Source organism: Gadus morhua, chromosome 14 (genome assembly GCF_902167405.1).
Source record: "Gadus morhua chromosome 14, gadMor3.0, whole genome shotgun sequence".
Classification (NCBI taxonomy): domain Eukaryota; kingdom Metazoa; phylum Chordata; class Actinopteri; order Gadiformes; family Gadidae; genus Gadus; species Gadus morhua.
The window spans coordinates 11,697,092-11,714,430 of NC_044061.1; the positions used below are offsets into that span (position 1 = coordinate 11,697,092).

The 17,339-nt window shown below is 44.0% G+C and overlaps 1 protein-coding gene across 4 annotated transcripts; it reads right to left on the reverse strand.

Annotated features, from left to right (window-relative positions):
- Positions 1 to 707: 707 nt before the first annotated feature.
- Positions 708 to 17,175, reverse strand: ipo7 (importin 7). 4 transcript variants are annotated; one of them, XM_030376156.1, is made up of 25 exons: positions 16,917 to 17,175; positions 15,447 to 15,528; positions 13,281 to 13,434; positions 12,744 to 12,902; positions 12,435 to 12,591; positions 11,652 to 11,741; positions 11,401 to 11,495; positions 11,229 to 11,313; positions 11,004 to 11,138; positions 10,608 to 10,707; positions 10,399 to 10,475; positions 8,781 to 8,897; positions 8,392 to 8,481; positions 7,876 to 8,041; positions 7,158 to 7,318; positions 6,876 to 7,004; positions 5,939 to 6,005; positions 5,692 to 5,817; positions 5,423 to 5,520; positions 5,235 to 5,330; positions 4,316 to 4,536; positions 3,374 to 3,579; positions 2,653 to 2,859; positions 1,980 to 2,096; positions 708 to 1,847 (listed from the first exon to the last, which is right to left on the reverse strand). In XM_030376156.1, exons 1-25 carry the CDS (start codon positions 16,998 to 17,000, stop codon positions 1,750 to 1,752), a joined length of 3,117 nt encoding a protein of 1,038 aa, XP_030232016.1. In that variant the 5' UTR covers positions 17,001 to 17,175; the 3' UTR covers positions 708 to 1,749. The 4 variants fall into 4 exon arrangements, with proteins under 4 accessions (XP_030232016.1, XP_030232018.1, XP_030232015.1 ...); XM_030376158.1 differs by having other exon boundaries at positions 1,948 to 2,096; XM_030376155.1 differs by having other exon boundaries at positions 2,653 to 2,889.
- Between the last annotated feature and the right edge of the window lie 164 nt (positions 17,176 to 17,339).

Genomic DNA, 17,339 nt, shown 5'->3' on the forward strand with positions numbered 1-17,339 from the left:
GCTCAAAATAAATTACACATATGGATGACAAAGTATACTTGAGTACTAACGTGAGTAGTAGTTATATGAAATTGTAAAAAGCTTTAGATGCTGTGAATGGGCCTACCATCTATCTACATCTATATATAGATATATAAAGGGCGTAGGTAGGCTATCATAGGCTAAAGAACTAGGTATTTGGCCTAACGTTATATGGAAACACAAGGAACTTCACTTCAGGCGTTGCGTCTTCATACTTCATTATCACTGCTTGTACATGAAGAGCATCATGTGGCGCGAATGGACCAATCATCGCTCGATCTCCAACCGTTCCACTGGCAGTCCGTATGAGAATGGTACATATGAAATGGTACTCCGCCCAGGGGGGGAAGCAATAGAAACCGTTGCAATAGGGATCTAAAATGACCTTGTCCAAGATGATTGGATGTATTTATTTGCAAGGATTGTTGCAAATAACCCATCAGGCAATCATTTATTCAGTGAAAACAGGTTGTCAAACAGACCTTCCAACTCGGCTTGCTGGGTAAGGCGAATTAATCCACACCATTCGACGTGTTTATAACAACGCACCTCTCCAGCACACGACGCAAATGGCAAAACACAAGACTACTGGCTCGATATGGGGAGCAAAACGGAAAAAGAAGTTGTTATTTAAACTTAATTAGCTCATGAGAAACTTAATAACGTACAATGAAAGACACAAATGCCTCAATTCCCTTAGCTTTTCTTTTTTAATATGCTGTTGTATATAGAGATGGTTCATACATACACCAACCAAAAGCTTGAGACCTCGACGCCAAGTCCTAATGTACATGCTTCATAAAAGCACCCGGTCCGTACTTTCAGAGCTCATCCAATTACGTCTTGTACCCCAACGGAACACCAAGAGCATTCTCTTTTTTCAGAAATCTAGAATGTTTCCATGTTGGTAAAAGTTATACATCGCCTATTGACCAACACCATAACCAAATACATGTGACAACCAGCCATTAGAGGAGGAGTTGCTTTGAAAAGTAACAAAGTTACAGCCATTTGTTGTTTTTAAATAGTCTTCATCGCTTTAAAAAAAATTGCAGTCTGATACAGAAGGCTAGGAGACCTGAACATTATGAAAGTGCTAGTCATTCATTTACAGAGGTCAGGTGTCAAATAGTGCTATGGAGTATCCAATATGCTACATATGAATACGGTTGACACCTTTGAAAGTTGCCCCTAGATGTTATGTGAGGCTACTTGGAGAGAAAATCAAAGAAAGATCAATAACCTTGGCTTGCAAGTACATTAACAAACATGACAATTTGTTTATGCAGAAAAATGATATCAAGACTGCCAGGTGTAATGTTATCACGGCCTAAACAGTGATAATGCATTATTTCGTCCCATCATCCTTTTCAAATTGTTAGAAGCCCCCAATTTTGTTAGGTTGGGAAAAGAAAAAGAGTTGCCATCAGGGTATCCGGTCCACGTTGGACTCCCAGAAGACCACGCTGTTGAGAGCTTCTTCCTCACGCGTAGTGCTCAAGTTCTTGGTTTCCTTTTAGTTTTTTTTTTCCACCCCAGTCATTGGCTGCGTTTTGTGTTCCTTTTCCCCCCCCCACATCTTCTGGTGCTATTTCCAATTTCAGAGATTGAAGAATGACTGAGAAGAACCAGTTCTGGGACCGCTATTGAAGGGAACAACACAAGCTTTTTTTTTTTCACTTCACTACAATCAGTCACAGAGTAATAAAAAGACGACGGGGGGTGGACTCAATTCATTCCCGGAGCGCTGCCTCCAAAGTTGAAGTTAGTTGGCACCTCTGGCACTGTGAACTTGTATCCTCCGTGCTTCTCGATCATCTTGGATTCTGCAACGACGAGACAAAACGGCATGTCGTAAAAATAATGAAACGCGCCGGTAGCCCAGACCATTTTAAGATATTAAAGCACGCTACAGCGACCGCTCACTCATGCATTGTGGGGGTGGGGGGGACACTTGCCATGTGCTGCCCGTCTCTGGTCGGCGAGTGTCCCGATGTCGTGGAGGTGTTTGCCCTGTTCCTCGTCCAGGACTTGCGTGAGAGCCTGGTACCATGCAGGGTCCTTCGCCTGCAGATCTACAACCAAGACAAGAAATAAGGGTTAAAATCACATCCGTATGGAGAACAGCACACCGTTTAGATGCAGGCGTTACTTTCAAGTGCCCTTGAAAGTAACGCCCAGAGGGTATTCAAATGAATATGAGTGAGTTGCAATTGTGTACCTTTAGTTCATGGCTGTACACCCAGCTCTACATGACGATGCGCAGACACTTTATGCTATCCTAACTCTTAAATCGGACCAGAGCCAACTCTTCATCTGACTACATCCCAGTGAAGTAGTATGTTGCTCATGGCTACGGTTCATGAGCGATATGTTGAAAAAAGACCTTGCTGGCTTGAACCCAATTCATGGTTGCTGTGCGTGAAACCAAATTTAGATCGTCACGGCCCACCTCATGCACAGTTCTAACGGCGATTTGTCGCACACCTCTGAAACACGAAAATATCTCCGGAGAGTGCAGGAACTACCCATCTACACCAATGTGGGGGCCAAACTAGTAATACCCCCCCCCCCTCCGCAACTCAAGTGGTCTACCAACGCTGATGGCTTGGGAGGCGCGGCCATCCTTACTCTGTAGGATGGTTTTGAAGATCTGGTACTCGTCCACCAGGTTGTCCTCGTCGTCCACGGCTGTGGTGTAGCCTTCCAACGCCGTCTCCTCGGCGTCGTCCTCCTCCCAGTCCTCGTCGTCGCCGTCCTCGCCCGCCTGCTTGGCCAGCATCTCCAGGTACTCCTGGCCCTCCTCGTCGATGTCGTCCTCGTCGCTGCCCAGCTCGGCTACGGGGAGAAGGGACACGCCGTCAGCGCCTAACGCCGGGATCCAACCACACGCATAAGAGCTAGGCTCTGACAAGAGTCACAAATGAAGGTTGTATCTAGTGCTAATTGTACGATTCTGGGCCAGTACCGATTTGTCGGATGCTGAGGTTTGTTAATTTTGGTTGTTATTCATTCCTCCCTTTTGTGCCAGGAAATAAAAAAGTCTTTCAGCTCTAACTTAAGTTTTACAGCCCATCAGACCATCTATAAATGAGCACTGATTAAAATCATATATATGTATGAAACAACCTTGAATATAACCTTTCAAATGTTGGTGAAAAATATAGAAATTAAGCGATACAGTTCAACTACGGCATTGCCATCTCTGAATCTCATCTTATTTTCCGATCGCCGTCAACGAGGTGGCTATCGTCAGATACCCCCTCTTTTTATCCACTAAATGGATTAGTATAGTGTATAAAGTCATTTTTGGGGATTCTATTAGCAGGCGTTTGCGTTTCTCTGTTCTTACCCGTCTCCTCGTCATCCTCGCCGTCTTCATCGTCCTCGTCCTCGTTTTCATGCTCCGCTCTGCAGGCGTAGGCCCGCTTCAGGCCGACGAAGAGCAGGATGGCTGCAGGGAGGAGCTGTCCGGCCACCTGGTTCACCGCCACAGGTCGCTGGTCCAGGTCGATCAGCGCACACAGCCCCAGCACACACATCTTCCGGTCATGGAGACTGGACAAGGAAGAGGACAAAATCTGAAGGTTAATATCTAAATTATGATGGGAGCAGAACGGAAATCTGTGTGAAAGGGACATTTCATTGTCTTTTGCTTAATTTTTTTTCTAAATTAAAAAGATAAAAAAAATAATCCCTGGGGGAAGGCGCACGTTTGTCTTGATTAGAAACCACCTGATCAATGGAACCAAAACAACACCTGAACATCGATTGGTTAAAAAACCAACCAATACTAGAAAGAAAACTCTGGCCGTGAAACCAGAATGCATTCTGTTTAAGGGTTGGAAGAAAGTAGCGCTTACACAGCTGAGCGTATTGGACGTCGAGAAAAAATTGTGGCGCACAAAGCGCACAAAAGAACGAAACTTTCCTACTTCCGTTGTCAAGTCAAGCTATATCGTCCTGTCCGGCCACCAATATCCTTAGCCAAAGTGTCTGCAAAGGTTTAAAATCTAATACATGTAGTCAACTGGCCACTGTGGAAATACATTAGTTTAAAATAGTCTTCTGAAACCGCCATCTTGCCACTCTCGGATGAGTTTCTCTCCAAGTCCGTACAAATATCTCCATAACTCCAACCCTAGCACACCGTGGACTGGTTTAAGGCCAAGGTGATGTGCAGTCTCCCCGCCCAGACGTCTGGATTCAGCAGTGGCGAACTTCTGGTTCCCCAAAAACGCATGCTAATGCCAGGTGAAAAGGAAGTAACGAGGTTGCAGCGATCCTTCCTTACCCGAGGAAGCAGTCCACGTCTTTGAGCCACTGGGTGATGAAGTGGTTGGTGATGGGCTCTGTGTTGTTGGGGAAGCGGAGGTTCTCCAGGGTGTTGAGGAGCAGAGGGGGGCTGTAGTAGAGCGCGGCGATGGCCACCTGCAGACACATGGTCCTCAGCTCGCTGGTCTTCACCTCCCGCGTCAAACGCTCCAGAGCGGCAGCCACGAACAAGGGCACGACCTGTAGGGAAGGGTAGATTGACCTGAGTACTGGTCCACTGTACAGACATTCAGATAAAAAAATGTTTTGGTTCATTATTTTGTAATATATCTGGTCCAAGACTACTTCCGTGCGCCATTCATTGCCACAGATTATTTTTGTAAGAGTTTCAGGTCGACAACAGTTTGGACATTGATCAGCCTAACTGGTTTGAGAACCAATAAACCGCCCAAAGCTCAGTTAGGGGGTTGGAGCTCAGGATTTCCCCCAGCTTTCGATGGCAAGGCGCAGCTCTACTGCTATAAGACAGCCTGCCTATGCAAAGAAAGTCACTTTTCCTTATGACGGCAATGTGTTCATTCAGTCATGTCAGCATTCAATTTGACATAGAATACAGGGTACTATTGACCTAATATTTACCCAATATTCCACGACAGGGAGGGCTGAAATACTGAATATAAGCACATCTATGATTCGGTTGTAGGTACAGGTTTGTAAGGACAAAGTCTGAACCGTATAAATCAATAGCCTCCCTATACAACTCAGGAACCATCCTAAATTGAAATTTGATGTAAAAAAAAAAGAGGTATTGTCATGTATTTGTGTGTAAAATGAAAGAATATATTTTCCGAGTTGAATTTGTTTTAGGGCTACATTTTGTTTTGGTTATATTTCACTTATTTCCTGATAAATCAGGGGGCTCTGCACGAGATGCTGACCTGATCAATTCCTCGACCTTTGCACTGCAGGATGATGACCTCCAGCAGCTTGGCGGCGTGACACTCGGGGTCTTCCCCGGGGTCTCCCGTCAGGATCTGCACCAAAGGGTTCCAGCAGGGAGCGGTTAGCGCCGCTGCAGCTCAGACACCCAAACCCAGAGGAGTCCCACCGCGTGACCCGGGCTTACCTTCTTGCACATAGCGTAGATGATTTCAAGGTATTTGGTATCGGATAGCAGGGTGTCCGTGTCCACGGTGACGTAATTGTGGAGCAGAGGCATCATATCTGTGAGACGGGGATGAAGAAGGTCCGAGTTACCCCTAGGGTGCACAATGGCCTCCGAGGAGATGGGCCATTTATTACAGTTTGTCGATTGACTTTGTTGTGAACAAAATCAAGTAGACCACGTGAACCACCATTAATGGAAAACGCTGAGGTCAGGTAGAAACAACGCACCTGTAAAGTAGTCGAATCCATCTTGCTGAAAGACTTCGTACACCAGCGGAAGTAGCTGCCACATCTGTGGCGACACCTGCTGGCAGGTCAGGCTGTGGGCCAACGACAGGATCTCCTCGTAGAACTCTGGGGAACAGAGGAAGACGAGCAGGTTAATGAGCAGTCGACGGACGACCACATACCTTCCTCCCCTCGGCCCATGTAGGGACAGGAATGCAGCGGAGCGAGAAGACCGAGCGCTGCTTACCAAGGACATGTTGTTGCAGGACTGTCCCAATCACCTGCAGGCAGATACCCTCCAACTGCTGGGTGATCTACAAAGCACATTAGAATTTAAAATAACTTACTGAACAAAAACAGGTTTATAATTATAAACTATGGTTTGAGTACCAAGTTAGCAATGGCACAGCCATCCATCAGCTGTTAGTTAGGGAGACGAAAATGTTCTTTTGTGACCACACACCTGCCCCCGTACAAGATCATTTTGTTTTTATACCTCTCCCTGGTTCATTACTACCCTGACCAATTATCCATCTTGTCACTCATTCACAGATGCGTGAAAGAACACTTCTCATGATGGGGGGGGGGGGGAACAGACGGACGTGGTGGTGGGAGGTGATGATGAGCCCTCTTTGACTCATTTTGGATCAAGATGCAAGACATTGTACCTCCAACGTGAGATACAACTTGTGATATAAAAAAAGATCCAAGCTGATCAAATGGAAATCCCTGCAAGCTTTCTGTAGTCTTTGACACTGACTTGGACACTGTACATAAAAACCGCCAACAGCTCTACACCAGCAGTTTACCTGAACAAATCTACTTCTTTCCCTGGGGAATTCTTGACAGTCTTACCTGTCATCTCTCCCTTTATTGGCTGTGCTTAACGCCTTGTAAAATAAGCTCTGCTGCTTGCGGTTGATTCTTTCCTAGAAAGAGCGGTACACAGATAGCTCCGAGTAGTACAGTGTTACGCAACCGAGGGCTGCTGCTGCCGTGAGGAAGAGCCTCGGCGGACCCGTGTGGCCGTCCAGCACTATTTCTAGCTTATGACTGATGCATTGTGGGTGGGGGGGAGAGAGAAAGAGCACTCATGCCCGATGGTGGGCGGCTGACGATTGCTGCCGGCCACAGTACATCGCACCAGAGCGGGGAGTGAATGGGCTTTGGAGTGCGGCGCCAACCTCCTTATGGTCCTCCACCACACTGAGCAACGTGTCGATGGTGTTGAGGATGCCCATGGCCGTGACCGCCTTGTCGTCTCCGCCTTCCTCTTCTGGGCCCGTCTGGATCACCTGGTTGAATGTCATGGCCTGTTGTCCGCAAGAACACAAAGAGTCACGCTGGCGTTTGTACATTAGTCACACGCCACATAGTCAAGCTTCTATTACACCTCGTAGCCAGTGGCGGGGAACTCGCCGTGAGTCACTTCCCTTAATTAAAGAAGAAAAGAAAAAGGGACCCACCAAATGCTGCGTCATCTCCACGGCGATGGGCGTGACCTCTTCGCTGTATTCACAGATCATCTTCTGGATAACGTTGGTGAGGTCATCATTCTCCGTTTCCCGGACGATGTGCAGCAGTGCTTGCATCACGGGCCGAATGAAGGGGGTGATGTACTCTTTGGCTGCAGAAGGGGTAGGCAAACGGGCCACGTGGTCACAGAGGAAATAAAACATGTTGGTTGAATGCTACGTTTTGTCTTTTTTGTTTCGGAGGGTTGCATTGTGATAAGAGTGGAATCCTTGGGCGAACAACCAATTATAAAACCCCAAACATGTTGTTACATGCAATCATCCTTAACATGATTAAAGACGGGAGGACTCTTCTCTTTCCCTCTAATGTTCGGAGAACAACAGCCTGAAGGCATAAGCAGAGAGCTTTTATCATCAACTAACCATAGCCCAGAAATAAGCTAAAACGACTTCTGTTGTAAAAGTGGCAGGTCTGTTAATTTGAAGCTGTGTTTCAAGTCGTGTGTAGTTGTATTAACCCATGCATGGAAAATGCAAAATTCATGATTCAATCACATGTCTGAACCTTCAAGTTCATATCTGTTAATCTTGGATAATACATGCAAATATTAATACCATTAACAGAATGTTAATGGTATATGCAATATTCAACATAATGCACTGGACATGGAATGCATTCCATTGCTTTTGATGTGCTGAACTTCTTTACCTTTCTCCTGGTTGCTAATGAGGACCTGCAGGGCAATGGCTGCCTCCACCTTGACGGGCATCTCGTTGTCATTGATGAGACACAGGCGGGTCAGCTCCAGAGCCGTCTGCAGGTTCTGGTCGCTCTTGAACTTCACCTCGCAGAAGTAATGCAAAACCCAGCAGGCCTGTGTATCCAATGAAAAATAATACAATTAACGACAAGACTATTATTCCAACTAGGGCCACCAATGATGGATGTTATAAAGACGTTTTGGATGCAAGCATCCACAAAATGCCCTTTAATGTTACATTTATACTTTTAAATGCTTCATATTTATACACATAAAAGGCATATATGTTGGCAAAAGGCGTTTTAAAAGAGGACATTATTACCATTACCTAGTTGCCTTACAGTAAATGAATGTAGGCAATATTAAAGGAGTAGGCTGAGGTTACTCAGGAATGGACAAGTAGCCGTACTGTTTATTCACACTGCATTAATGGACCCGAGAATAGTCCTTTCAACACTTCTTACCCTAGCTCTCATGTAGCCCAGTTCACTGCGGAACAGAGGGAAGACGTGATTCTGCAGCATAAACTCCATCTGATCCTTATAAACCTTTTTCTGTGTAAAAGGAACAAAGGAAGAACACGACATAAGCCAAACAATTGCTTATTGCAAAGTTGTGATAGGCTGTGTAATTTTGAACAAATAATATTCGTTTTGAGATGCGCCACTTCATTAGTTAATGATAAGATAAAATATGAACAAAAGCAGGTGACAAGGTTAATTCTCTAAATAGTTGTAAACAGCTTGGTCAAGTACACGATAGAGGAATAGCATAAGAAAAACAAAAAGGGCCAAAAGCTTGGTGAACGAGGCAACACCTGCACACAGCTACATACATTCTGCGCCAACCTTACCTTCAGCAGGATTTCAGCTAGCGACCCAATCATGTGAAGGGCGCCGTCCTTTTTCCTGGGGTCACAGGCAGGGTCGGTGAGGATCTGGTAGCAGAAGCCCATCGTCTTTTGCAGAACCTGAACAGAACACAAAGAAAACCAAGTCGTCAGTGCTTTAGCCCAGAATAGTCTTTTCAACCAGACACATATCAATGGGTGGTTCTCAAATGGGCCTTTCACACCACCGGAAAATCTGAGCCCGTTTCGGGCTAGTTCAGAGCTAGAGCCAGTGTTTTGGTTTCACATCGCCAGAGAACCGGCTACGGCCTGTAAAAACCGGTTCAACTCCAACCCCAGGATTGAGCTGGGCTAGAACGAGAACTGCCTTTACGCCAGGGGCAGGGGGCGGGGTTATCCTTACCTTCATAAACAGGAAGACCAACGAAGACCAGCGTTTTTAAAAACACAGAAGTAAACAATGGACGTGAATCCGTGTATGGTTTGTTCTTTGAACATTTCGATTTAAAACAAAATCAGATCAAACAATTAAGTCGTTTTTTTGATTTTGTTTTGAAACTAAAAAAGGGAAAAAGGAATGAACAAATTAACGGCATTTTATTTGAGTATGTGTGTTTTGGTTCTTTAAACCCGAAACAGAAAAACAAAAACAAAAATAGATACATTTATAGTTATAGGCTACACCAGAAGGCAGAACGCAGCAAAGAAAAAAGAGCCAACCACCCAAACCAGTAATAGACTGTTTAATTATATTTAGCCTTAGTTATGGCCGCACTTGAACCTGTGATTTTATTCGTGAACTATTTGACACTGGAAAGACACACGACGCGATCAGTCTCTAAAGCAATCTGGTGCCCCGAAGTGCTCCGTTATGACGGTGAGGAGGTTCTGTGTGGAGCACAACCTTCGAAGAAGAAATCTAGTTTCCGATTTAGTTTTAGATCGTCCACTCGCAGACTAAGTCGCCGGCTCCCACGGAAAACAATAAAGCTGTAGAATGCGAGAGACTCGATAGAACGTTTGAAACGTCTTTACATGTTTTTTTTAAACAACGTGCCCTTTTCCCGGCATTCATTGCCGTTTTATCTAAATATCACGTTAACAAAACAAGCAACTGGATTATTCAGTTTTCCCGTTTTGATTTAAAAAACTGAAAAATGCAGTTTATTTGTTGATTCCTTTTGCCTTGGCAAAACCAAATCAGAGACACCAAAAAAACGACTGTTAATTGATTTTTCTGATTTTGTTTTAAATCGGAATATTCAAAGAATGAACCATACACGGATTGAATCGAAGACGAAATTGTTGTCGTGTTTGAAACTGGCACGAGGGTTCTTCTTATTGTACAGTTCCGTCAAGGCGCGAGGGTTGCTAGGAAAGCGGAGACGTATGCAGACGTTTGCAGTGACGTCATGACGTTGCTCTCGCCGGCTCCATGGCTGGCTCTGGCCAGTGTGAAACCAACTGGTTTATAACAGGGATAAGGCTGGAACCAGTTTTGAACTGGCCCTAGCACCAGCCCGGAACTGGCTCTTGGTTATTTTTGGTGTGAAAGGCCTAAAAGAGCATCATTCAATTAATTGCTTCACATGCTCCGTTGATCGAAGCTCAGTTAACCCACCTCTTTCCTCTTGTTGCAGGAAGTGAAGAGCAGCGTTTGTGCCGCCGTAGTGGGGGAAATGAAGTCCTCGAACACATCTTAAAACAAAAAGGGAAGGTGACGCATTAGAAGGGCACCAGTGAGACCACTTGTTCATTCACAGCTGCATCCAATAGGTTCCAGAGATAATGGTCGAGATGCGTCTTGTGCCTCATTCCACCACCACTCACCAAACTTCATGCGGATGTACTCGTATGGGTCCTCCTGCCACAGCTCCTCATCGCTGTCTGTGTAACACATGAGTGGGAAAACCACATCCTGAATGATGCCCTGCAGAAGGTCAAGCAGAAACAAGGCGTGTCAGAATGGTTACAGTGCCACAGCCATGATATCAACTGTATTTTTTAAACAACATTTCAGTATTTCACCATTTCCTCAGTACTGCACATAAAACGATCTCAGTGGTCGTCACCACGTTGTGCAATCAAACATAAGAACGCGACGGTCCCATGATTCAACTAGCAGTACAGAACTTTACATTTATCGCTTATATGCAACAAGATAAGCCCTCCATTGTTATTGATAGTAGTTGTGTAGGCTTTCGGGAGAAATATATGCATTCAAACCTGGATGTGTTGTTTGAGGTTCTTCCAGGTGACTGCGTGTGCGATGCCCTGGTTAATATAGTTAAGTGTTTGCTGGAGTACCCTGGGGGCCACGTATTGCTTCTCCTTGTACTGATACAACACTTTCAACAGCACCTAGTCAGAAAAGAAAAGGTAATTTGTTATAGTCCCTTACTGTCCAATCACATTTATCAAAGCATACCCCACACAGACACAGACACACACCTGTTGTGCAGCGACTGCATATCCTTTAAGGAATAGTTCAGCAAATTCTGCATACTCTTTGGTTGTGTTTCCAGGGCTCCCATACCTGGAATGAGTTTTGTCCTTTAGTAATATCCGTTTTAAAACAGTTTCACAATGACGTTTCAAATATAAAACAAAAGGTGATGTCTACCTCTCAAACAGCCTGGCCAAGATGTGAAGAGCCCACTTCTTACACTTCCACCAGGGTAGCTCAGGCCTCTCTTCCTCATCTGCCTGCATGGTCTCCTGTGGAAAAAAAGACAGACTTTTGTCAGGTGGAGTTTCAACACATCAACTGGTTGAGGGGGAAGGGGGGGAAGGGGAATGCAAGGAAATCAGTGTTTCTCTAGGCACCTTATCATGGGAGCTTAATCCCATGACTAATGCATTTGATTAACTCACTGGAGGCACATCTCTGTCCACTACAGTCTTGAGGATCTCCATCCACTCCGTCAGGTTCTGTCTGTTAATGAGCTCCAGGGGGAGGTTGTACTGTGGGAATAATGACACACCAGGTTGAAAACTCCTCTGTTAGGCAGGCAGTCTCTCATCAACTAATACAATTTAAACTTAATGCAGATAACGTCACTTATTTATAAATAAAAGGATAACAAGATCTATCTATCTATATTAGAGCTGTCAGTTAAACGCGTTATTAACGGCGTTAACGCAAACCAAATTTAACGGCGTTAAATTTTTTATCGCGCGATTAACGCAATTATTTTATAAAAAAAATAAAAAAAATTTGGTTTGGTTTTTTTTTTTTTTCTTTGGCTCAAAACAAAGAAGCAGTAGCCTGACTGCTATGTTCAAATGACATTTGTTCACAGCAGTCGTTTAATTGCACTATAGGCTTTTTTTTTGTATCGTCCTGTTTTGATCAGTGTATATGCCAATGTTGTTATCAATAAAAAATCATTTGCACAAGGCAAGCCGATGCACTTCACCATGTTGATAAGAGAATTAAAATGAGAAGAATTATGGGACAAAAAAATCAAGGGATATTTAGCATAGAAAAAGAATTTGCGATTAATCGCGATTAATTAGAGTAAACTATGACATTAATGCGATTAATCACGATTAAATATTTTAATCGCTTGACAGCTCTAATCTATATCTATCTATCAATCTATCTATCTATCTATCTATCTTGAAGATAAACGTCATTCAATGCAACACCAGTACCTGAAACAGGGCGTAGATGATCTTAAAGATCTGCTTCTGCACCAGAACAGAGTCGCTGGATGGATCAGGCAGCAGCTGGATAAAGCGATCCTTCAGCATGGGCATAAAGATGTGCATCGCTGCCACCAGAGGCTGACGTTCATCTGGTTTCTTGTACCTTTTTGAGCACAGAGGTCGAATTAGCCAGAGAAACACCTGGACAATGCCGAGTTCATCATTGCCCGATATTCTTTTGGCAAAGCAAAACCTTTGAACTTTTATTTAGGTGCGATTTTTAACAAAGGAGATTCTTAGAAGGCATCTGCTTACTCGTAGTTCTTGACCAACTGATAGAGGCAGAGCAGGATTCCGAGCCACCCTGCACTGTTGTCAGACTGTAGGTAGAAGCCAATCTTGTCTACGATGGTTGTCCATTTCCCTGGGTAGTCATGCTTGATCATGTGATGTATGCATGTCGTCAGTTGAACTCTAAAAAGGTTGGGGGGAAAATGGGCGTTCAGCAATAGTTGGGTTGATGGGAAAGGCCAGCAGGGAGGCAAATTACAACAGTAAAGAAGTTTAGAAATTAATCAAATCAACGAATGGCTTATTCTTACTACTTGTGAACGTGTAGTCCAGAATGTCAATATATCTGGTGGGTAACTCTGGAACCTAGAATTACTTTATAATCTGAATATTCAATATCAATTTGGGAAATAACCACTGTGGGTTTCGGGTTGCAAGAAAAAGACAAGGCTACCAGTATTGGTTTTAAAAAGATAGTGGATCATGTCTTTACTCTGACTTGTCTACAGGCAAATGAGAACCATTCGTTTTGCGCTTAACAACCCACTCCACTTTGGTTACCTGATGCGCTCTGGGGAGTGGATGATGGCCTCCACAATGTTGTCTCGGATGAACTGCCGGTCCTCCTCCGGGATGTTATTGACCGGGGGCTCGGTGGAGGAGCTGTCGCCCTCACTCCAATGCTGGGTTATCATGTTCTTAAGGTAAATCACACCTGGGAGGGAAACAAATCCATAGGCAAAACATTTAGTTCAGTGGAGAGACAATTATGAAGGACACACATGCCATTCGGTCTTGAGTCAAATCAATGCTTTGCTAGGTTTAACACGCAGACCCATGTGTCAGTTCACCAATCAATGGTCTGCAACTTATAGGTGGATGTCACGTTGCCGTCTTGCCCTTGATTTGAGCGACATGTACGGGAGAAGGCTCTGAAAGGTTTTGCAAGGTTGTGTTGATTTTGCAAACTCCTGGTGGTGCTGCTCATCTGCTGCAGTCACCCAAACACAACATAGTCTTTATACCCCCTTTTTAGATACAGCTACACCAACCCTAGCCTCGTGAGACCATCCTGTTCCTAGGAGGTTTCTCTCTGCAGATGGCCAGTCCGGCCTGGATCCCTTTGAAAGCCATCCCCAAAAATGTGCTATGTTAGGACCAATCAGCGAGTTTCAGATGATGAGGAAAAGCGCAGTCTGCCAAAATAAAAGAATAGTGGCAACAAAAAAAGTGTAAACTATGGCCCAAACAAAAAACTTTGAATTCTCAGATCGTGTCGTTGCCGTTTGTTTCGACAGTATTCAGCAAGAACATAGCGAGCAAGAGCCTAGGTCTGATCGGCTGGAGTTTTCTTGAACAATGCAAGACGCAGCCATCTTTGAAAATCTATTGCTGCCCAGCCAAGGCAGATATTCATTGCCCAATTCAAAAGGTGAATATCTTGATGGTCTCACGCACCAAAAACCAAGGTGTAGCCTGTTCTATGACACATTCAAGCTCTGAAATTGTTTACTCAAAAAAGTCCTCCCGACTAGTCAGACGACTTAAGTCTATTGAGGAAACAATGCAGTACAGGGTAGCTCCATCTGATGCTGTAGTTTCATCTGAAAAAACCAAATGTAACAATTGCAAAGGGAGCTCAGTTTCAATGCCTTGGTGGTAATAAAACAGAGAAAGCCGGCCAAGCAGAGGCGGCGGTACTGTCCGAGGTTGACTAATACATTACGACTCTCCAAGTAGTCAGTGACGTCACGTTACATTAGAATCCTTTATTTATTTATTTAAACACGTCATACAGGGTCAACAAAGTATTTGAGGCCAACATTTACAACAACAAAAAAGTTGCCCAAAATAAATTCTAAATAGCTGTGTCACATTTCAAATGTAGCGCACTGGAGACAATTGTGTACGAGAGCGGCTAATGGGGCTTCCCTTTAAGGCCAACTGCCTGCAGGGAAAGGCATCTGAGGGAATGCGGGAGGGGGAGGGTTAGACTGCTGACACATGTGTCTATGCCACCGGTGAGGCAATCATAATCCTGCCCATCAGTGCTGACAGAGCGTAACCCCCTTACCCAAGCCACGAATGCCATCCCAGTACACTACTACCCCGATACTGGCAGACTAGACTCTCAAAACAGCATTAAAAAAAAAGGGCCAATGCAACATATTTATTTGTGTGTGCGTGTGTCTTTCAGAGGGGCAAAGAACAATTAACCAGTTACGTTGTGGATACTGGATTGTCTCATCTTAATTGTGCCAACTACAATGAGTGTGCTTGGTTACCTAGGCACACGGTATTCTCCGGCAGCACACAAACTGGAGCTCTCAGTTTTGGGAGAAATAACAGTCTCTTACATGTACACAAATAAGAGCCCGTTTTGCTCATGGGCCCTGGCAAGTCTGTCGGCAGGCAACATTTCACAATAGTCTATTGTAGTTTTTTTTTTTTTTTACATATATAAAAACACTTTTGAAGTCCAATGTAAATAATACATTAACATACAGTTAAAAGACATGGCAATGTTTGGAGAGTATTCAAGCGCTGCAGGTTATTTTCAAATTTAAAAGTGGATTTCCATAAAAACATATCTAAAACATAATAAATTAGGACTTTTAGGAGGAATATTGAATGGTTGCCATGGCTACGATAGCAGCCATGATATACGTTTTTTCAAAGTATGTAATATATGCCATGCAAAGAATTTCAACATAGATTTTGGCTCACCTGCTTGCCTCACATTCAGATCCAGTTGATCTGACATGGTGACTCGTAATAGAGTAGACACAAAGTTGACCTGGGTGTGTCCCTATAAATCAGAAAGTATAGACAATCTGGATTAAACCCGGCCCCATCCCAAAACATTTGTTTACAAGTAAATAATATTAGAAAACAGTGAAAATGCAGATTAGAGATGGAATTGTGTGAGTAGGCTTGTCAAGGTATATGCAAGATTATTACCGGTAGTCATTATAGTTTTAAATATTGTGGATGTATTAGTTACCATCAAGGTGGCCAATAGTTTGACTATGGATATAATAGAAAACTGACAGGTGCTACAGGAAAAAACATCCATCATTGTTATCTATACATATATACAAGTTAGGCAGGGGACTTGCTATCCAGCTTTTTCCAAACAGATGGTCTACGTGAACTTCTGACCTAGGCAAATGTGCCATCAGTATGGACACACTGGCAGTATATGACTTACATTATTGCCGAATATATCCAAGTCGGGTTATTATGGAATGCCTTAAACGTGACACGATGTTAGAAGGATAAACACTAATACCGATATGAAACCAATTGACAACTCCCCAATGCATTTGACACAGAATAGACATGAGCACTTAGCTCGCCGAACCGGCTTGCTTGTCATTTTGACTAATGTGTTAACGCATGGTTCATTTTTGGGACGCTCTTTAAAAACTGTACACATTTGACCAACTTGGTTAACCGTGCATGGATGGCCTTGTTTCTCGTGGCTTTTCTACCACTGTGACATTGAGTCTAACAGTTAACCTACGTCAACTTTCTAGTACGTAGCTTACATCGTAACACAATTTTAAGTGACTGGTCTTCAAATGCAGGAATAAATCGTATATGTACATGGGGGTTTAAAGTGATGTCGCATTCTTTACTGGGCCGTGAAAATTAAATGTCATCACCGCTGGCTACTCGTAATGACACGTGAGCAGAGGCTACAGAACAGGGGAGGTTTTCCAACTAGTTACGTTAGCTAAAGTTAACCAACTTATCTGCCATTTCCTTCACTTAAACACCGTAGTCATATCTCGTCATTGACTGTCACATGCCATTACTAGTGGGTTTTATTAATACGTTTCTTAAATAAGGAACTGCAGCGCAGCAACTGTGTGTGACAAGGGAACCATTAGCACCATGGCTAGCATTAGCAACAGCGAGGTTAGCTGACTGGTAATACTGCTAGCGTTAGATACGGTCAATGCTTGTCATCACAACGGGTAGTTGTCACTATACACTTCAAGTGTATTTACCATAAGCAAAAGTAATGTCGTTCTTACATCAATAAATATCAAATTCCCAATGATACGTTTTCTGAGAAACTTAACGATAGCAGATCCTGATTGCGTGATCACACCATCTTTGATGTTGTGAGCGAACGAGGCCCGATCCCGGGCCGCGCCACAACTACCATTATCACCACAACAACTTTACCTCGTTCAGCTGTCTCTCGGCAGCCTCACGCAGATTGGGGTCCATGGTCCCCCGAAGGGCCTCGATTAAAGACTCTGGATCCATAGCGAATAGTCTGTTGTGGCTCGGATTCTGGTTTTCAGTTGTCGTTCAATTCCCAGTCGCTGCGCACATGGACGCACGGCTCTCCAGTTACCGGCGCGAAAGGAAGAAGTGCATGAAGTACCCGGATAAATCAGCGCCAAGTTTCTGCAGTACGAACATCCGCTTGTAGCTCTAGCTCCAGGGACTTGTAGTTTTATCTTCTTAATTCGAGGCGACTACGTCGGGCAAACTTTCTGGACTTTCTGGTTACGTTTACTTTAACAATAAAAAAAAACAGCATAATAAATAGGCCCACGAATTAGAAATTTGAAAAATATGCACATACGCATTTAATGCAAT